General features: G+C 53.8%; 1 protein-coding gene across 1 annotated transcript in view; it reads left to right on the top strand.

The window, feature by feature from the left end:
* ZNRF3 (zinc and ring finger 3) overlaps positions 1 to 21781 on the top strand; it is a 125741-nt gene that overhangs the window by 96820 nt on the left and 7140 nt on the right. The window contains exons 3-7 of the mRNA XM_084868143.1: positions 16898 to 16972; positions 17435 to 17566; positions 18931 to 19041; positions 20166 to 20333; positions 21040 to 21142. Coding sequence (XP_084724269.1) covers positions 16898 to 16972; positions 17435 to 17566; positions 18931 to 19041; positions 20166 to 20333; positions 21040 to 21142 — 589 coding nt within the window. The remainder of the gene's footprint in view (positions 1 to 16897; positions 16973 to 17434; positions 17567 to 18930; positions 19042 to 20165; positions 20334 to 21039; positions 21143 to 21781) is intronic.

The raw sequence follows: 21781 nt of genomic DNA, 5'->3' as shown, positions 1-21781 counted from the left end.
TTAATTCTGCGTTTTAGAAGTTGGAATTATGCCCAACCTCAGTGGAAGCGAACTCTGTATAGGGGGGAAATTAGAGAGAGGACTTCTGTTATTGTTTCAAAAGTACTCACCTGAGTACTTTTTTTATAATGAATTCAGTTGGTACACGTGAAATTATTTTAATTTACACATCTTTTAAAGACGAAATCTCCTTTCTGAGCTAACATACACCTGTTCTCAAGCAAGATCATTATAGTCAACATTCTTCCTTTCACAAGTCATCTTTTAAAAATTCTTCCCTTAAATGTCCTGCTTCAGATCTCTTCGTATAGGAATGTCCTAGCAATGACTGTTTAAAATAATACACGGAATATTTATGTTCTTACTACTAGGTGCTGGTTAAATATACCTTTCAGTTACTTATGGAAAACTAACACTCGAGTGCCCTAAGTTATGATTTTCCCCAAAAAAAGAAAAACTTGGACATGCCAAAACTTAATGGTCTATAAAGGAGTGGGGGGCAGGGTTGACAGGATATAGTCAGTTCTGAGTTGAACGCCCTCCCCTGCTGCCAGCATACTCTGACCTTGGGAAGTCACTGCATCCTTTGCAAAGCGAGGACATGGGACTAGGTTAAGGTGACCAGATTTTAACATTGGTAAAGCGGGACACTGACCGGGGGCGGGGGGGGGGGGGATTCCTTGATTGAAAATTTGGTCTATATGGAGCCACAAAAATTTTCATAGAACGCAAAAATAGTATTGTAATTTTTGCTGCCCCTGTATAATACGAGTACTGTCTGCTAAATTCAAGAAAATTTATGTATTTATGAAATAAATAACTTACCTAAATTATCTGAATAGCTAATTTGTAATGACATCACTTGTTTAACTAGTTTACTAGCATGCAGTACGATGTGTATTGTCTGAGAGACAGTGACAAAATGTTTGCCAATCCCAAACATGCCATTGTTCATTAAGTCCAAACAATGGTGGTCGAATTCTAACAACTGGTCAACAATGTGAACTTTGATAAGCAGTTCTCAACAATTATTTGTTATTATTAAAGTTTAACATTATAAAATTAACAAAAATAATATAAAAGTCATATCCTGGCTAAATAGCCACATGGCCGCCTAAAACTGTATATTCTCTTCTCGTTCCCCCGCCTTTCCCTAGCTTGTCATGCATTCTTTCCAAAAATCGGGACTGTCCGCCAAAAGCAGGACGTCTGGTCACCTGAATCTAGTAGGGTAGCTACATGAAACTGTGGGAAGAGTGGCACCCCCAGAAGGCATGGAAGCTCTGGGCCTGGCCCCGCGTCTCACCCATCTGTCTGTTCATGAGTTATATTCTTTTTAAAAAATATATGTGTTTTATTGATTTCAGGGAGGAAGGGAGAGGATGATGGAAACATCAATGAAGAGAGAGAATCATGGATCCGGTGCCTCCTGCACACCCCCTACAATTGATAAAAATATATTTTTAAAAATAATAATCAAGGAACTGAAATGAAATGCAGGAAATCATCTTGACAAGGCACAAAATTGTTCTCTAGGCAGGCTACTTAAAAAGATAACCAGCGCCCTGACTGGTTTGGCTCAGTGGATAGAGTGTCGGCCTGCGGACTGAAAGGTCCCAGGTTGACTTTGCCGACCACTGGTACAGAACTGGCTTTTTGCTGTGAGAGATGAGTTTGCTGGCCCAGCCACACGGGCATGAACCGCAGCTCAGAAAACATGGAAGCCCGTCCGTACCAGTCAGTCACTGTCAGCCCTGGACTGGCCCAGGGCTCCCCCCTCTCCTGGCTCCCCATCCCACCGCCAGGACCAGCACCAACCCGTCTCCCCGGACCCGGAGCCACAGGGGGAAGGGGGCTCTGGTCCCATCTCCCAGGCCCTTCCACACGCACCACTGCACCCCAAGCAGCTGAGCTTCCATCTGTTTTAAATCACGGCCTCAGGTGAGGCTTTGCTGGGGAAAGTACTCAGTGTGAAAACCATTGAAAACCAGCTCAGGGTCAGCCCTCAGGCCCCTGCGAGCTTGCAGGTCCGGTTTTGTGATGGAGCCGTTCCCCCTCACAGGCTCCTCAGGAAGCGGTGCGGGTGCAGGGGGCGCCCCAGTGGCTCAGGAAGGGCCCAGTGGAGGGAAAGCCCCCCTGGGACTGGGAGGGTGAGGAAGGGCATTCCAGGAGGAGGAACTGCAGGTGCGAAGGCTCTGATTCTTTTTTCAAAAAGTCCGCGTTTCTAACGGTCACCCCTTCAGGCTGAACGGTCCTCAGCCACACGGACTCTCAGCCCTGGAACAAGGTTCCGGAAATATGTGCTCTTCAATCCCAATCCAGGACTGAAAGGCCCTTCATCGATTCAGATGGACCATAGTCAAGGTCGCTGTTGGGTCAGCGGCCCCCTCTGTCCCTCTGCATGAGGACTGCAGTGCCTCTCCAGGTGGCCACCTTGGCTCCTGGGGCCAAGAGAAGCAGGCTCGGTCTCTTCTGGATGTGGCTCATCGGTCCTTCCAAATGGTCCAGCCGATGGGGGGGATGCATTTGGACTCCTTTAGCCTCAAAAGGATGCTAGCCGGTCTCCACGTCCTCATGATGGTTGGGCGCTCTTGAGCCAGTGTTGGCATCTTCTCCAATTATCTGCGTGTTCTGGGGGGGTTAGCCCAGCACCTGTAGTTTCTCAGCTGTCTCCTCTTACCCACAAACTAGTCTGCCAACCTCCTGGATCCTAAAACAAAGGGGTAAGCACCTGGATCATGACCCAGCTCTTTTCCTGTTCCCTTTGAGATTTCCCCAACAGGGTAATTGATAGAGATTATCCCTGATTCCCTTAATATAACCTTTTCGCTCTTTCCTTTTCCTGGGATTAAGGTGTTCCTGAACAAGAAGTCCCTTTCTCCATGACACCATCCCCGACCGGTTATTGACCGAAGGAAGCCGTCTAGCCCCACTCCCCCCCTGTGGTTCACAGCCCCTTCCAGTCTCTTCCACAGGAATGATTTTCAGAGTCATTAACTGGTTTTATTTTCAATTTTCCACAATATTAAAGGCTATTAAACCATACTTTAAAATTAATCTGTCTTCTTGAAGTGATAATTGCCCATATACTTATTGTTGAATATAAGTGTTCGTGTTGAGTAGATCTCTTAATATTTGCTGAGTGAGGGTTCCGAGGCAGCGTGCTTTTACTGTTGAGATGAGCCATTCAAGGGATGAATGAGGTCTGACTTAAGGTGAAGACATGTGGACTCTGTCAGCAAGTACCTTTCCTTCTCCCCCCTCCCCCCCCCCCCACTTCCCCTTCTCCCTCTCTCTCTCTGTTTCTGTCTCCCTCCCACACCCCACCCCATTCTAGGAGTATTTCTTGCTGTGCATTTTAGGGTCTCTAGTGTGACTCCTGGAGCTCCTTGAGGAGAGAACTAGAACTCTTAGGACTGGGTCTTTTCGGCATACGCTTCTACCCTCAGGACAGGTGTTCAGGAAGTGTGCTCCATTGGCAAATCCTGGGACGGACAGTCACTTACAATTCAGCTCTTTGCCTGGAAGCACCCAGCCGTCAGACTGAGCCTTGTGTAGGGGTCAGGAAACCCCATCCCCAGAGAATAAAATGTCAGGCAGTGATCCAGAAATGGCCATAAACCACAGGGGCCGCTTGGGTGCTGGGTATCCGAAACTCCCCCGTGGACACACTGGCTGCTACCGAGAGACAGCCGAGTCACAGATGGCAGTCAGGGTTTGTATGCTGGCCTCGGGAGCGGACCAGAGATGCCTGATCACCAAGCCTCGCCTTTTGTGAGCCCTTCCTTTCCGGCTCATGGTGTGCGTCCGGAAGGTCTGTCGCCGCAGCCCGGCTCCTGGCCAGCCTTCCCTTCCTCCCGGGCAGCTCGGTCTTCACGAAGCCCCTCCTGCCCATGCCAGCCCGTAACTCACACCCTCGCCCTCCAAGCTCATCTCTCCCAGACCTGCTTCTGAGCATCTTTCAAGGCGGTCTCTCACACATTTGAGCTCTCCATCCATTTGTCTTCCTTGTTGGTCTAACTTCCTTCCTCTAAACCAGTAGATGGATTGCTCACTCTGCGCAGGAGAGAACTCACCCCTTCTCTCCCTCCTCTCCCCTCTCCCCCCCACTGCTTTGCAGCCCGGTCGGGGTGCCCAAGAACATCGTGCTTTCCAGCTCCTGTCCGTTCTCGGCCTCAGGAAGGCTAGCCCAGTGCCTTTTGGGCTTTCCTCCTTCCCCTCGCATCACCACCACCATGGTGATGACTACTTATTGAGTGCCAGGACTGGAATGCATTGGGGGAAATGAGAGTGTAGTTTCATCATGGCCTTGAACTCGGCCTGTAGACATGGGATTTGGGATTCGTTCTTTTCATAAACACTGAAGTATGGCCTTTCTGGGATTACGTTGAACCCTTTATCTCAGCTGCTACGGCCGCCGGCATCCCCAGTCCCTGTCACTAGAATTGTTCCTAAGGACAAAAGCTGTCATGACTTATTATAGGGAAGTGGGTATTAGCTGAGCTGTTGTTGGCATCCAAGTTCTGGGACTTGGTTAACTCAGTTCACAGAGTGTTTGAAAGCGTGTGTTTTGTGAAGAAAAAAAAAATGGGGCTTAAACTTGAAAATGGTGTCCTTCAGATTCTCAGCTTTTGAAGTATTTATCATTTATCGCAGAAGACTTCTGGAACTTGCATTCTGTTGCTCTGTCCTGCCCTTGTTCAAGGTCCTGGGACCCCCGTGGAGTCCAAATATCATTGCAGCCAGAGGCCTAGCCACGGAGCCTCTGCTGTGAACCCCAGTATCTTGCCCCATAAGGCATAGACAATGGCTCTTGTCTATCTGGTTTGGCTCAATGGATAGAGTGTCGGCCCAGGTTTGATCCCTGTCAAGGGCATATACCTTGGTTTCGGGCACATCCCCAGTAGCGGGTATGGAGGAGGCAGCTGGTGGATGTTTCTCTCTCATCGATGTTTCTAACTCTCTATCCCTATCCCTTCCTCTCTGTAAAATAAATAAATAAATAAATAAATAAATAAATAAATAAATAAATAATATAAAATATATTTTAAAAAAGAAAGAAGCTACCCAGGATGTTCCCAGATGCTGCTGGGGTGACAGCCATGACCACCTTCCTGTTTTGTGCCATGGCATCATTTCTCGCCCGACACTGGGTGTTCTGTGTGTATATCAGTACACACAGTCTCATCAACTTCCAGAACCCCGCAGAAGGTGGAGTCACTGTGGCTCTGGAGAGCCCGCTGCTCTCCGCGGGAACTGGGCCTGCAGGGAGGATCAGACGGGATACCTCAGCTCTCCTGCCCGGAGAAGAGACAAATCCCGTTCTCACACAGCCCAGCCGAGGGCCAGGCGCCCAAAGGAGATCCGCATCCTGTATCCAGAGGAAGGAGATGGTGCCTCAATGCTTACCGCGTGCCGGCATCTTCTCCTCTGGTCTCCCATCAGCTGTGAGCACACCTCCTCTCAGTATTAGCCCATCTGCAGGTGAGCGACGGGGAGCGCAGAAAGGCCCCCACACCTGCTGGGTAAGGGGCGCAATGTGAGGTGACCGCTCCTCTCCCTCCCCTCCCGCAGCCCCCATGGCCACGCCGAAAAGCACGTGGGGCTCACGTGTTGAGTGTTGACAGTCATGTTTCTGTACGTGCACACATCTTCCTCTTGCTTGATTTTGGAAACCCCTAGGATAACCTGAGTTTTCCTCTAGCCTGAGCTTATGGAGAGAGGCCGCGGTCCAGTGTCACCTCCCTACATCGTGGCCGGAGGACGTCACCTCTGAGCGCCCAGCTGCCAAGTAGGGATCACCGCCCCCTCGCCCGCCGCCGGCGGGGATGCCCTGCGGATTCAGCGCCATTTGAAAGCACTCACCGCCCTGCCTGGGCCATAATCGGGACTTTCCCTCTGGGGTCTGACGCTGTGGACCCCAAGACAAGGCAGAGCGGCCTGCTCCTAAAACTCTGACCGCCCCCAGGGAAGAGGTCAGGGGGGAAGCCCTTTCTAAGCCATTCCTGGGGTTCCCCGCGTTCCCCCAAGACGCCCCCGTGCTGGCTTGCAGACCACTTCCCCGGGACCCCCTTTGGGGCAGACCGCCCTGGCAGCACACCCCTCTTCCCGAGCAGGGTAGGCTGACCTTGGCCTTGAGGCTGGGGTGCCCTCACGTGTAAGTGCCCCGGGAAAGCCCAGCGGCTTCGTGCAGTTTGGGGTCCAGCGGCTCTCAGCCCTACCTACGTTTTCAAACCAACCGAGACGCTTTTGGGAAAACGTGGCTGCCGAGGTTCCATTCCGCGTGGATGAGATCGTCATTTCTCGGGGCAGGGCTCTGGCGTGGGTATTTTCTAAATCTGCCCAGTGGCCTCCCAGTGGGCCCGGGCTCAGCCCTCCAAGACAGCCTGTCCTCTTGGCAAAAGGGAGGCTCCCGTAGGGTCTTCAGACTGTTGTTCCCTGCGAAGCCCGATTCCGCCACCCAATTAACACTTGTTTACAATTAAACAAGCGGTCCCCCGCCCTGTGCATGCGGGAGAAGGGGGTGGTCCTCTTTGAAGTGTCTAATTGCCGACTTTATATACCATTTGGCCCGAAGTGGGACTTCTGGAAACTCGACTCAAGATAGCAACAGACAAGCTCTTCCAGAAGCTTCCCTTCCTGGCGGGGACATCCCTGAAACAACCACCCACTCCCCGCGCAGCGCCCTGGAAGGGGAGGAGGGCGGGGGGGCGAGGACAGGTCTCCGGGACCTGGGTGCTCCTGGTCAGGTGCTCCGACAGAGAGGATCATTGTATTTGGGGGGAAGCGGTCTACATGTCTACATGTTTTAGATCAGTGTTTCCCAAACTTCTCTCATGATGAGAATCACCTGGTGGAGTTGTTAAAACACAGATTCCTGAATCCCAACTAAGAAGTGCTAAACTAGAATTTTTGGGAACATATAGGTAAAATTGTATACTTAACTAGTGCTCTAAGACAGATGTTATATACAGAGCACTAAGTTAGGTATGCAATTTTACCTATATGTTCTCAAAAATTCTAGTTTAGCACTTCTTAGTTGGGATTCAGGAATCTGTGTTTTAACAACTCCACCAGGTGATTCTCATCATGAGAGAAGGTTGGGAAACACTGTTTTAGATGAAGATCTAGGGGAAATGCATTTCCTCTTGACACCCAGCACTTTCCCACCGTGAAAAGGGTCCATCCAGCCCGTGACAATGGCCGTGAAGTGCAGCCGCTCCTGCCGGCTCCTGTAATTGGGAGACATCAAGCGGGGCTGCTGCATAGTTTGAGAAGAACACTTATTTAAACCTGAATAACACTTATTTAAACCGAGGCAGCCCTCACCACTAACTCAGCCGCTGAGTGCTCCCCGCCGCCGCATGCCTCCGAAATAGATCAGCATAATCTCAACGGTGACAGCCTGCATCCTCTCGGTCCGGAGCTCAGAACGGGCAGCCCACGGGAGGGGAGCCCGGGAGGCTTAATGACTTTAATTATCGGCGAGAAATGCCTTCCCCCGTGGGTGGGAGGGAGGGATGGAGGGAGGGGTGCGGCCGCCCGCCCGGCCGGGTCAGGGAAGGCCGGATGGGAGCCCGCCCCGTGGGTGGGGAAGGGCCTAGGGGCGGGGTAAGCGGAGGGGCAGGGCCTCGGGTGGGCGTGGAGGAGCCGGGCTGCAGGAGGAGGGTGGGGCGGGGGGAAGGGGAGGAGGGAGCCTGGAGCGGGAGGCCGCCTGGGCCTCCCAGTTCTGAGCCGTGTTTGTGGCTTCAGCGCTTTGATCTCCTGCCAGGGAAACCTGGAAGGTCAGGCCGGGCTGCAGCCAAGCCCCGGAGCGAGGAGCCGGTGGAGCGGACTGGGCTGCACCAGCCACCCTCACACCCTGCACCCACCCCCTTTCACCCGCCCCCTCCCCCCCAAAGCGGAACCGCCTGGCCCAGGCGACCCGGCAACCCCCCGCGCCTACCCACCCACCCACCCCGGTTCTTCTGCAGCTGTTTGGTGTGCGGATCCCCGTTGGGCAGTGGATCAGAAAGTGAATTAAGCAAATGCCCTGCCAGTTTGGTTTGGTGAAAAGAACCTGGTTATTTTTTTTTTTATTTTTTTTTAAGCTGAGCGCACCCCCCTCCCTACAAGTCCCTCCGGAGTGGCAGGTGGTTCCCCTGTGGTTGGTGTGTGTTAGGGTCCCTCCCCTCCCCCCCCTATCCCCCCCCACACACACACACACACACACCGGCTCCCTCCTGGGCACCCGGACTTTCTCACCGGCTCCCCGTGTGCTGTGGGGTGTGACCTCATTTCCTTTGCAATGAAAGGTAGGAAAACAGGGCCTGGGTGAGAGGGGCCTCCCCAGCCCCCGCCCGGGCGAGAGAGCCTCCTGGCAGGCCGTGACTCATGCTTCAGGGAACGGCGGCTGAGCAGAGAGATCAGAGCCCGGAGCCTGGGTGGTCAGTGCACAGCGGAGACGCTGGGAGTGGAGGGAAGGAAAAAGTGAGGAGGGGAGCTTTGAAATCCCCTCGGCGGCCTCCGGAGAGACGGGCATAAAGGGACCCTGTGAGTCCCCACTGTTCGGGCTCGGGGAGGACAGCCAGGAGGGGCGGATGGGCACCGGACGTGGCCAGTCTCTGGGAGCGGCCGGCTGGTCCCGGCTGGTGTTCACAGCCCCTTGCCCCTCCCTGACCACAGGAGCAGGCCCTGCCCACCGCGGTGGCAGCATGAGCAGGGCTGGGCCCTGGCGCCCTGCACTCCTGGGCGAGTGTGCGAGGCTCGGGGTGGTCTCATTGGGTTTGGGGTGAGAATCTGCCCCCTTGTCTCCCAGAAAGCCTTGCTCCAGACCCTCCCCCAGCTGGGGCAGGCCGGCCGCATGCAGGCTCTCCCTCAGGTGGACGCCATCAGGCTTAGGTCTTCAGCGCAGGGATAACGGAAGGAGAGAGAACACTCCGGCCTCTCTCTCATGCCACTGGTGCCATTCGCTCCCGCGGCCGTGCCCGGGGTGGTCACTTTGTCATTCTGTCGGCTTCCCTTTGGTGAGAGTTCTAAGGGGGTTTGCATTCCTCCCTCGGAGGAGAGTGTCAGAACCAACGCTGCCAGTGCACAGACTTGTTTCTAAGCCTCTGACATCAAAGCTGCGCTCACACAGAGGCCGGGGCCTGATAAAGATCCACCGCCAGGCCAAGCGTTCAGTGGCTGGGGCCAAAGTTGCCTGGAGACTGCGACATCTGCACTGGAGACAGCCACCAGTATGCATCTGCCTGCGAACCAGCCACCCGGCCAAGGCCCAGCGGCAAACCCTCTAGCAGAAGACCTGCCTCGGTTAATAAGAAAGTAGATCCTGAGCATCCGAGATGCAGGCGGTCGGTGTTGAGTTCCAAGAAGACCTGGTAGAGAGTGGGCTTGCTGAGTGTCAGAGTCTAAGGCACATGTGTCAAACACAAGGCCCGCGGGCCAAATCCAGCCCGCCAGGCCTTGCAATGTGGCCCGCACCGCGCTGTCATCACTGCACTCCGCTGTCAGTTTATGACATTGTCAGTTTATGACTGTTCAGTAAACCATTCGGCCCACGATTTAGGCTGGATTTTAGATTTTGGGCCCTTCTCTGATTGAGTTCGATACCCCGAGTCTAAGGTAAAGTGACCAGACGTCCCGCTTTTGGCGGGACAGTCCCGACTTTTAACAATTTGTCCCGTGTCCCGCAGCGTTTTAAAAAAGTCCCGGAAAAATCGGGACTTTTTAATTAATTAATTAATTTATTTATTTATTTATTTTAAATATATTTTATTGATTTTTTTACAGAGAGGAAGGGAGAGAGATAGAGAGCTAGAAACGTCGATGAGAGAGAAACATCGACCAGCTGCCTCTTGCACACCCCCCACCGGGGATGTGCCCGCAACCAACGTACCTGGGACCTTTCAGTCCGCAGACCGACGCTCTACCGCTGAGCCAAACCGGTTTCAGCTCGGGACTTTTTTTTAAAACACTGCGGGACAAATTATTAGAAATCGGGACTGTCCCGCCAAAAGCAGACATCTGGTCACCTTAGTCTAAGGGGACCAGGTGGCCAGGAGGAACAGTCTGGGCGTGGAGTCCAGGGCCCACGGCATTTGACGTTAACCCCAGGGGCAAAAGGCTGCTCCTTTTTAGGTTAATCAGCAAACATCTCGTGGCCTTTTACCCTGCGGCGGGCCCTTTGCTGGGTGCCGGGGACTCGGCAGGAAAGAAGTCTGGCCCATTGGCTGCCCTCCGGTGAGAGAGGCACTTTGAAGTCAACAATGACAGTGTGACGTCAGAAGAGCCGCATGGGGGGCACAGAGTCAGGCCACGGGCGCTACAAGGTGCAGGGGGAATGAGACCTGCGCCGGGTGAAAGGGTAGAGGCTCGCCTTTGCTGGTTGGTGCGGGGTCAGTAGTGCGTTCCTCCGTGGAAAGAAGGCAGGAGGTCCGAGAACTCGGCCTCGTTAGATTGGGAGCTGGAGTATCTCGTTCGTGAGAAGCAGTGGACAGTTACATCTTATCCTAAGAATAGGGCAGAGTCATTCAAGGAGCGTGGTACCCGTCGGATCGGGGACTTAGGACCCTCTGTCACTGAATGGCCATCCCGGGGAGCAGGCACGGTGGGCTAGGGCAAACCCCCAAGGAAGCATGTTGTGAGTCACCTGGAAAGTGTGGTGTGCTGGCCAGGTGGCCGCAGAGGGGACGGACAAACAGTGGGTGGATCTGGAAGATGGAGTCAGCACAACGTGGTGAGCAGTTGAGTGTAGGGGTGAGGGCAGAGGGCTGCGGTGTGACCTGCCCCACTCCGTCCTCGGGAGGGGGACAGTTCCCTGGGGAGGGAGTCCAGCTTGGAGGAAGGTCAGGGTTATGTGAAGGGGCGGCCCATTGCATCCATATCGGCCTGAGCAAGACACGGCCCATGCATGTCCTGGGGACGCAAGCGGAAGCAAAATGCCGATGCCAAGTCATAGGAACCGAGGCACCATTTTGGATTCTCCACAATCATGGTTCCTGCCACCTTGGGTCACACTGTTGGAAGCACGTCAGAGGAGAGCCACAAGAGAACTCCTGGTTGAATAAGAAGGGGAGAGACTTTTCAGCACACTCATTGCTGAGCCAGATCTCTCCCTGCAGGACGGATGGCAGGGGTGTGTGTGACGCAGACACTTCTAGAAGGTCCTGGCTTGTATATTTTTCCCAGGGTCCCCAGCGCATTGTTGGTCCTCTTAACTACTTGGCAGATGGAGCTGTGTGGTGGAGTGTTCTAATAACAATAACCATCTTGTTCAAATGGTGATGCATATATTCTTTATACACTGTTTTCCAGATCAAAATGTAGGTCTCCGTCACATCCCTGTCTTCCCTACCTGAGAGCTACAGCAAGGGAGGGATTGGGGCGTGATTCTTCTCTATCCTTAGTGTACCATGGAGCACATGCCTTGGGTCCCAAAAAACGTCTCCCATGGGGGGTAGGGTGTTGACAGGAATTGCTGTTAAAAGCATGTGTCCCCCAAAATTGGGGGTGCCAGATAGAAAGAGCCTCTAGGGTACCAATGTGCTCTGTGTCAGGATAACAATTCGAGAACGTTCAACATTTCTCGAAGGAGTTCAACCAAGAACATCTGTCATCCTTTGATCCTACTTGAGGTAAAGCTCCTATAGAGATGTGGGCTCAGTGACCCCAGGGCTGTCATCTCTCACTCATCTGCCCATGGACGAAGCTCTCCGGCTATCCCTATGACCCCCTGGCCTTTTCAGAGAGGTCTGCCACCCTGCTGCTCACTGCCAAATGTATCCCCAGGGCCTAGCGCTCACAGTAACCGGTTAATTACTATTGTTCCATAAACTCATAAGTGGCACTGCACCTAGAATTAGACTCCGTTCCCGCCTACTATGCTAATTGGCTTAGTGGAGACAATCCCAGGGCAGCCTGCTTTGGTAGGCTTCATGGGGCGCACAGACTGGTCAGCAAGAGCTAGCTACCTCCCGACTCCATTAGACCAGAGGGCAGGTTAGCCTAGCTCCAGGTGAGGCATTCAAGATGTCTCTTCCCTTTGACTTGAGCAAGACCCCTTGTGGCTATTTATTTTCAGGATGGATGCCGCCAGAAGGTAAGTGTGAGAATAGAAATACGGCGCTGTTCGTAATAGTGGACAGTTAGACGGGTCACCAGGGCAGTACTGCGTGATGGAGTTTCCTTTACCTTTTCTATAACTCGGACCACGTCATCCACTCCTTTCATTTGTACCATTCCATCAGATAAAGTCATCTGGTACAAAAGAAAAAAGGAGTTAGAAATCCTCTAATGCCTTCGAAAGGAAAGCCTTAAACTCTGGCACAACCATATAATGGGGTAATATGTGTAGCTGGTAAGTAGGAACATTTTTCTACATCAATATTGTTGAATAAATTGTTAATGGGGGAAGCAGAGTACAGGACAGTATATTCAGAGGACATGTTTAGTAATCTCTTGGGTCACTTCCTACTAAGGTGGTATTTTGTCAAAATTTTCTTACAATAAAGATTAGACACTGGGGACGACATATCCGGTGCCCGACAAAGAAACGGGTAACAGGTGGAAAATGGAGTGTGTGCCCAGGGCCTCTGAGGAGGGAGTATATCATGGGACCAAACCCAAAACCAAGGCTCAGTAGACCGAGAGAGTGCCAGATCCATTCCTGATTGGAATTCCTGAATTTAATGGACACTGATTTAGTCTCTAGACTAAGTTTTCCCGTCTGCAAGGTAGTAACGGGAATATTCTCAGCAGAATGCCCCATTCACGTCTGGAAATTTAAGAATCAGCCAGCCCAGGCCAGCCCAGCCAGTGTTGCCCAATGGTTGAGCGTCGACCCATAAACCAGAAGGTGATGGTTCAATCCCCGATCAGGGCACATGCCTGGGTTGTGGGCTGTCCCTGGTGGGGACGAGAAGGAGACAGCCAATCAATGTTTTCCTCTCATTGATTTCTATCCCTCTTCCTTTCTCTCTCTAAAATCAATAAAAACATATTTTTTTAAAAAAGAATCAAATTGAGCCAAAACCGGTTTTGGCTCAGTGGATAGAGCGTAGGCCTGCGGACTGAAAGGTCCCAGGTTCGATTCTGGTCAAGGGCATGTACCTTGGTTGCGGGCACATCCCCAGTAATGGGTTTGCTGGAGGCAGCTGATTGTTTCTCTCTCATCGATGTTTCTAACTCCATCCCTCCCCCTTCCTCTCTGTAAAAAAAAATCAATGAAATATATTTTAAAAATTAAAATAAAATAATCAGATGGATAGAAGCTCTTCCTTAGGGGAAAAGCACATCCACACGCAGGGAGCAGTACCCCAAAAGGGGGGTGAACACGCATTGACTGTCTGTAGGAGCCTTCAGTGGCAGTAAGTGCCAGCCACGTAGGACCCCGTCCTCCAGGGCTTGGAATTGTGCACTTGACGAGCCTCCCATGTGCAGATGTTTGCACTTTTGATCCTCCTTTCGGTGGCTGTGGGCATTGTCTAGCCCCGGGTCTTGCTAATAAAGGTAAATAAAGAACCCTGACAGCCTTTTATTCCGCCTTCTGCTGCGGGGCTTCTGGTCAGCCCGCTGGCTGGTGCGGACCTGCCCGCCCGATCAAAGCGGCAAAGCTGATGACAGATGCCACAAATACCTGTGTGGGTGGGGTCGAGGGGAAGGGCATGCGGAGGTCAGCAAGGCAAGGCCTCGGGCTGCCTCTGGGAGGACTTGCCAAGCCGTCCCACCTGTTTGCCGCTGCTCACACCCTCCTCGCGCCCTTCGTTCCGTTCCCTTCCGCGCACGGGCCAGGCCACTGCCCTCTGCCGCCATCGCCCGGTTCACCCGTGACCTTCACCTAGCGCCAGCCACCAGGGCATCTTGCCCACCCTGTCTTTGAATTTTGAGAATTTGGGGTGTTACAAAGATCGGGTTTCTGGAAAATTCAGAATCTACCAACTGTGGTGGAGATTGGTTTTAAAATAGTCTCACCCAGCTGGGCTAGGTAAAACGGTAAACGATCTAAGATTAGGAAGATTGTTGGTTTAAGGTAGCCGTCGGCAAACTCATTAGTCCACAGAGCCACACACCAACGGCGCAACAATTGAAATGTCTTTGGAGAGCCAAAATTTTTAAACTTAAACTTCCCCTAACACCACTTCTTCAACATAGGCTCGCCCAGGCCGTGCATGGTATTCTGTGGAAGAGCCACACTGAAGGGGCCAAAGAGCCGCATGTGGCTCTCGAGCCGCAGTTCGCCGACCACAGTTTAAGGCAGGGGTCTTCAAACTACGGCCCGCGGGCCACATGCGGCCCGCAGAGGAGTCTGATCCGGCCCGCCAGGTTTTTTGGGCAGTGAGCGCAGCCGAGGTGTTACAGTAGGAATTAGTAGTTCATATAGTCCGGTCCTCCAGCTCTCTGAGGGACCATGATCTGGCCCCCACTTTAAAAAGTTTGAGAACCCCTGGTTTAAGGGTTTAAGGAATATGGGTCGTCAGTCACACCAAAAAACGGGACGGGGTGTGTGTGTGTGACCAAGCAGTGTCCTGTGTTTTTAAATTTGCTGTGGGAACAGCATAGTAAACGAGTCGTCTTCTAAACAGGATTCTTTGTGGCCCCTTTTAAAATCCGGAGCCCGTTCCCAACTGGCAAGTTCTCCGTTAGGACCCTGCTCGGCCCTGGTATACGCAGGAAATAGGCCTAATTTAAAAGCAGCTTCCATTAAACATGACTTCTAACGTTAAGTCAACTGTGAGAATGATCATTTTCTCAAACTAAATATTTGTGCTTGGATCCCGTGCGTGAGCCTGGTTGTTTCTGAGGTTAGGCTATAAATGGGACTTTAAGCACCTTAATATCGAGCGGCTCTACTTCAAAGCGGAAGCCAGGAGCCTGGCCAGCCCTCCTGGGTGATGTTGGAAATGTCTCTTTAAGAGTGCCTGCCCGCGTGGGTCACGGCCGCACCTCCAGAGCCCCGAGTCCGCCACGCTCCCGTGGCCCCCGCCTGGCAGGCTCTCTCTCCAGGTGTGCCAGCATCAAAGCGGGGGTGCCGGTGCTCCCGATCGAGAGGCTTCTGAAGGCTCACTGCCCTCAGGTGCTGTTTGATGCGTTTGATCGTGGAATGAAAGCCAAGTGCAGGAATGAGAGGTCCTGTTGATTACCTCGTATTCCGCGCGCTGTTCCTCCAGGGCAGGCGCTTCGACATCTTGGGGGAGAGCGTGCAAGTCGGGGACCCCGCCTGAGCAGGAGACACGAGCACTGGCTGACTGCGGTCCTCGGGCTGTTGGCTCCGGCAGAGGAGTCTGGGCCATCACGCCCTCTCCTGCTTCCCCCATTGCTCTGGACAGCCCGTTGAGTGTCCAAGATTGGAACTGGGCCCTAGCCGGTTTGGCTCCGTGGATAGGCCATCGGCCTGCAGACGGAAGGGTCCCTGGTTCGATTCCGGTCAAGGGCACATGCCGGGTTGTGGGTTCATTCTCTTAGTAGAGCCGGGAAGAGCTCCTTAAGGGTCACTCCTGACTGCAGCGTGTGTGTGTGTGTGTGTGTGTGTGTGTGTGTGTGTGTGTGTGAGAGAGAGAGAAAGAGAGATATTGAGGGGGGGGGGACAAGGGGGGGGGGACACACAAGTAGCAGAGGAGACTGGATGCGTTCAAATACACAGTCTCAGATCAGCAAGAAAGAGTCCCGAGCAGAACTAGGACAGCTTCGGCAGCGCGGCACCCAGAGTGTCCGAGCTTGTGCAGCGGCAGAGGACCTGGCGGTATCCCTGAGGATTTCCCTGTCCTGCCCGGTTAGTGCGAGGCACAGGGAATGGACTTGTTCTGAAAAGGTGGGCTACGTCTGCCCTCTAGTGGGCAATGGCCTACTTCATCCATTAGGTCCCGCGTTGCTTTCTTATGCTGCCACTATATGGGGTGATTATTCTTTCTATCTATAGGGTTTGTTTGTTTTTAATCTAGTCAAACAACATTTTAATAAATTAAAATTTGGAGATTTTGGAGAGAGGGAGAGAGACATTGACTTACTGTTCCACTTCTTCATGCATTCATTGGTTGATGCTTCTGTGTGCCCTGAATCTTCTAGGAGGTCCTTCCACGCCCCTCTCCGCGCCATGTTAAAGGTTGTCTAACTTCCCTAACAAGGTTCAGATTCCTAAACGCCGAGATTATGTTTTATGTCTTTTTCTTCTATAGCGTCTACCCATTGTCCACTTAGCTGGACATAAAATTAAAAGCTCCATTGGGATGGAAAAGGAATTCTTTTAAAAAAAAAAAGGACCTCGGCACTTCTCATTTGTTCCTAAAACATTCTAATCTCATCGCGCCGATCAATAGTTTCCCAAGTAGTTAAGTCACCAGAACCCCTCCGAAAACGTTCAGAGCTGCTTCCTGGGCCTCTCTCCAGCCCAGCTGAATCAAGCTGTGTGGTTGGAGCCAGGAAATCTGCTTTACAAACTTCCCAAGTGGTTTCTGATGTGCAGCCAGGTTTGGCAGCCAACGGCTCCAAATCCCCATTTACGACGGTTTCTCCTCGCTTCTCGCCCAGACGGCCTCTCCCGAGGTCTCCGGCCGGTGCCTGTTATTAAAACGGACCCCCTCGAGGCGCCTCCAGCTGCCACGCCGGGCGACCTGGCGAGGAGAAGGACCACAAGAGAGGGACCAGAGGCATTTGCTCCGGTTGCCAGCGGCTCTGTGCTCACAGCAGAAAATCCCGAAACCAGCACCTTTCTGCTGACGGGGCAGGTCGCTGGTCGGGAGTGTGTGCTGCGTGTTTAGGTTGGACGGGGAGACAGAGGTTGATTGAGTACCCCGTGTTTTTTTTTTCATCTTCACCCAGCCTAACGCATCTTGTTCTCAAGGTGGGTGGCATGGCCCCTGTGTACACAGAGAGGAAAGGTCAGAGGCCCAGAATGCCAACCTGCTCTGTTTCCTTCTGCCAGGCCAAGCGCGCGGTGCAGCGGGGAGCCACCGCCGTCATCTTCGACGTGTCTGAAAACCCCGAGGCTATCGACCAGGTAACTCCTCGGACCCTGCCCCTGCCCCCTGCCGGCACACCCCCTCCCCAGAGAAGCACCGCCTTTGGGTGGCCTGGCTTGTCAGTCATGTTGGCTCATCTCGGGGGCCTTGGCGTTGTCTGCTGATGTATGTGCTTGGACATTACACTCAAGGCAAGACTATGGAGAGGGGTGAAGAGCCAGGAGAGTTGGGACACAGGGGGCATTTCCCAAGATCCTCTGGGCCTTCAGTCTGCCCTGTCCAGCCTAGAGCAAGCCTCAGCCTCAGTCTTGCCATCTGGGAGCTCCAGTCAGTGGTGCTTGAGGAGTGGGGTGATTTCCAAACTGGTGTTTTGTGTTCTTTTCCTCCAGCCTTCTTCTCTCTCTCTCTCTCTCTCTCTCTCTCTCTCTCTCTCTCTCTCTCTTCCCCCTGCTTCTTACAGTAAGCACGTCTTCTAACCCGGAGCATCTCTTCTTCCTTAGCTAAACCAGGGCCAGGAAGACCCGCTCAAGAGGCCAGTGGTGTACGTGAAGGGCGCGGACGCCATCAAGCTGATGAACATCGTCAACAAGCAGAAAGTGGCTCGCGCGAGGATCCAGCACCGGCCCCCTCGAGTGAGCCTCCCCCGCCCGGCCTCCACGCGGCCCCGGCTCTGCTGCCGCCTGAGCCTCATCCCCGTTAGCTCCGGGCTCTCACTCCTGTCTTCCTTCCGGTCAAACGCTGCTGCACCCCCGGTTCCTGCAGAGCAGCGGTCGGCAAACTGCGGCTCGGGAGAGGCGGTTTGCGGCTCTGTGGACTGATGAGTTTGCCGACCGCTGCCGTAGAGTACCGGCTGCATGCTCCTGTAGAGGGGATTGGGAAAGCCCTACCAGAAATAGCCGAATCGTGCCAGGATCTGGCTGGTCGCTCCCACCCAGCGTTCCCTCTTGGGAAATTCCTCTCTCTCTCCTGGCCCGTCTCCCTCCGAGAGGCCGGCTGAGAAGGACTGAGGGGAGGAATGCTCAGCCCTGAGCTTCCCATGCCTCCTTCTCCCGCGGGGTCAGTAGCATTATTAAAACCCCCGATACCGATTCTGGAAAGTTCACTATCAACAGGGACTGAAGTTCATGACTTGTAGGTGGCTGATGAATAATACTTAAGGCTTCCCCTAAGGGTGTTGACACTGCTGACCATTAGCTCTTGTCTGGCATCTTCTGCCTAAACTTCTGAAGATTCTAAGGACCCGAAACAGGTGCCCCATCTCTGGTTTATTTCCTTCTCGCAAATATTGGGATACTCACCTTAGGATGGCTCTTTTCCATGCCCATCATATCTGGACACCTGCAGCATTCAATGAGCAAAACTCTATTCCTAGTGGCTAAAGGCATGTCCTAGATAAGGTGACTGCAGGGTCTTAGGAGGCAGTGAGACGTGAGGAAAAGGTAAGAACTAAAGCCAGAGGGAGTTCGCAGAAGAGCTGACATGCTGGCTTCTTTTTTAAAGGAAAAAAAAAAAAAAAAAAGAGCACTTTGGTAAATATGACTCATGGTAGTGGAAGCTGATATTTGTGGAAGCAGCGTACAATTTTCTGAGTTGTTGTAAACCATTAATTACATGGTTAGTAATCACTGTTCCCTCAAAACATGACACTCATCCCTTTGTCCCCAAAATGTGATATTTGTGTTTATCTGGAAGGGCCTCTCCTTTGCATCGTTCCCCTGGGAGCGAGGCTCTATGAACTGTTAGGAGACCTGGCGGAGGCCGCCCCCTGGCGACCCTGGAGGGTACTGCCGGGCCTGAATAGCACCAGGCGAGCCTGTTAGCAGAAGCCCAGGTGTTCCCTGCAAATGGGGCGGCGTGGAGAGGGGAGTGCGCCCCAGTTGCAGGGAACACCTGGGCTTCTGCTAACAGGCTCATTCCAACTTGAGCCAGCACAGCCCGTGCGCCGAACCTCAGGCCGAAGAGCGCGGTGACTCACTGTGTCTGTGTTCTGTTCCAGCAACCCACCGAGTACTTCGACATGGGCATTTTCCTGGCTTTCTTTGTCGTGGTCTCCCTGGTCTGCCTCATCCTCCTGGTCAAGATCAAGCTGAAGCAGCGCCGCAGTCAGGTAACGCCTCAAGCAGCCCGCGCCCGCAGTGCCCGCCGCCCTGCCCGCTCCCAGGGGCCCGGAACTAGCGCAGGCAGAAAAGCTGGCGCCAAGCTCACAGCGCCGAGTCTTCTCTGTTCTAGAAGGCCCGGTCCTGCGGAGGCCTAGCATCAGGGGTGTTGCCAGCCCCGGGTGTTTTCCCAAAGAAACGTTTAAATGTTCTTGTGGAGCCAAAACTGGTTTGACTCAGTGGATAGAGCGTAAGTCTGCAGACTGAAGGGTCCCGGGTTCGATTCCGGTCAAGGACATGTACATTGCTTGCAGTAGGGGGTGTGCAGGAGGCAGCTGATAGATAGTTCTCTCTCATCGATGTTTCTGACTCTATCCCTCTCTCTTCCTCTCTGTAAAAAAAAAAAATCAATAAAATATATATTAAAAAATTTAATAAATGTTCATGTGGAACCCAGAGCCTCGATCTGGGCAGCAGCAGCAGCAGTATCACCAGGGAGCTCGGTAGAAATGCAGGGTCTCAGGCCCCGCCTGCTGAATCTAAGTCGCATCTACCTCGCTTCCCAGGTGATTCTCGATAAGCAGAGTAGGCGCTCCGGTGCCCCCACTGGCACAGGCTGTGTGGGAAGGGTTTGGGGTGGAAGGCGATGAGGGGCTCAGCGGGAATCTTGGCTCTCGCGTGGGTAGCGGCGTGCTGTCTCGGGGAGCTATGGGCGGCCTCGGCAGGCGGTCTGCTGAGAGGAGCATCGCCAGGTTCTCGGTAGAACAGCGGCCGGTGTTTGTTTGCCGAGCACGTCTGATTTGCCAGGTGCCGAGCCCTCATGCACACTCTCATTTGCCCCAGAACTTCTTTCAGGGTAAAGGGCAGGAACCCTGGCACAGAGCTGGCCAAGTCCTCGAAGTAGACCTCTGGGGTCCTTCCGCGGGGAGAAGCCTGGCTGCTGTCAGGGACACTCAGGAGGCCGGCACGTCTGGGCAGCGGCCATCTGAATCTTGAGTGACTTCCCCAAGGTCTGCCCTGGCCCGAGAGAGACCGGCACTTCCCCATCCTGGTCTATCGCGCGCCGAGGCCCGGGGGTGACTCCCCACCGTTCACACGTGCCGGACCCTAACGCGGGCCGCCCTCTGCCTCGCAGAACTCCATGAACAGGCTGGCCGTGCAGGCGCTGGAGAAGATGGAGACCAGGAAGTTCAACTCCAAGAGCAAGGGGCGCCGGGAGGGGAGCTGCGGAGCCCTGGACACGCTCAGCAGCAGCTCCACGTCCGACTGCGCCATCTGCCTGGAGAAGTACATCGACGGAGAGGTAACGGCAGAGCCGGGCCCACGGGGGTGGGTCAAGAGGTCAGCAGAGGAGCGCAGGACTTCAAGGGACAGGGTCCCCTGCCTCTTCCCACAGCTTTGCAGGAGCAGAAGGGCTTTGAGGTCTAGGTCTCAAGGGGATGATGGCCTGACGTCTCTGACTGCCGTTTGCCCCTGGAAGGGGGTGGCCACGGACAGGGACACGCTCTCCGGAGAATCCCGCTGAGTGTAGGTGATAGGGAAGTCGGTCAGAAACAAGTGGGCGGCCAGCCCTGGCCGGTGTGGCTCCGTCGGTTGCAGCGTTATCCCATGCACCGGAAGGTGCGATGCATCTTTTTCCCATCGGTGTTTCTCTCTCGCTCCCTCTCCCTCCCTTTCCCTCTAAAATCATTCTTTTGTTTTAAAGAAATATATGGGAGGCCAAGGAAATGTCTGGTTTTAAGAACATTCACACACGTTGACTTTAGAATTGCTCTTCGGGAAATTCGGAGGCCTAACTTGATGCAGATCTCCCCTACAAAGCTCTGTGAAACCTTTGGCGTTTTTTTACTTAGAGAGACAAGGGGTACGATGCCCCTTTTCCCTCCTAGCTTTTCATCCTGAACGTTTCAGACCTTCAGGAGAGTTACCTGAATCCCGCAGAGCGTCTCCTGCCGTTCACTGGCCCCTCCCCGCCCCCGCCTTCAGCCGTGTGTCTCCTCCCTCCCCAGGAGCTGCGGGTCATCCCCTGCACACACCGCTTTCACCGGAAGTGCGTGGACCCCTGGCTGCTGCAGCACCACACCTGCCCCCACTGCCGGCACAACATCATCGGTAAGTGGCGCCCGCCTCTGGCCTTGCTGAGGCGTCTCTGCCTGGCAAGAGTGCGGCACGCGCTGCAGGCCAGTGAGCGAGCGAGACCAGCACCGCACGGCCACCCGGACTGGGGGGGGGGGGGGGGCCTCGGGTGGTGAGGTCACCGGGCCTCCACACGCTTAGAGCCTGGCACGGGAAATCGCCCAGAGTTTTGAGTTTCCGCTTTCACACGAACCCGCGTCCTGGCCTGTCCAGGCCTCAGGCCCGCAATCTCTTTAAAGGGAATGACAGCCGAAACCGGTGTGGCTCAGTGGATAGAGCGTCGGCCTGCGGACTGAAGGGTCCCAGATTCGATTCCCATCAAGGGCATGTACCTTGGTTGCGGGCACATCCCCAGTGGGGGGGGTGCAGGAGGCAGCTGGTCGATGATTCTCTCTCATCAGTGTTTCTCTCTCATCGATGTTTCTAACTCTCTCTCCCTCTTCCTTCCTGTCTGTTAAAAAAAAATCAATAAAATATATTTGAAAAATAAAAATAAAGGGAATGACCGCAGTGGTGCTTGCCCGTGCCCGGTACTGCGGAGTGTTCCCGGGCCTCAGGGACGGCGGCCGGGAGAGGCGGGGCCTCAGGGACGGTGGCCGGGAGAGGGGTGGCCGG

The sequence above is a fragment of the Pipistrellus hanaki genome (assembly GCF_964339955.1).
Source record: "Pipistrellus hanaki genome assembly, chromosome: 19".
Classification (NCBI taxonomy): domain Eukaryota; kingdom Metazoa; phylum Chordata; class Mammalia; order Chiroptera; family Vespertilionidae; genus Pipistrellus; species Pipistrellus hanaki.
Note: the sequence above shows the minus strand (reverse complement) of the source record. Positions and strands in the feature narration are given on the sequence as shown.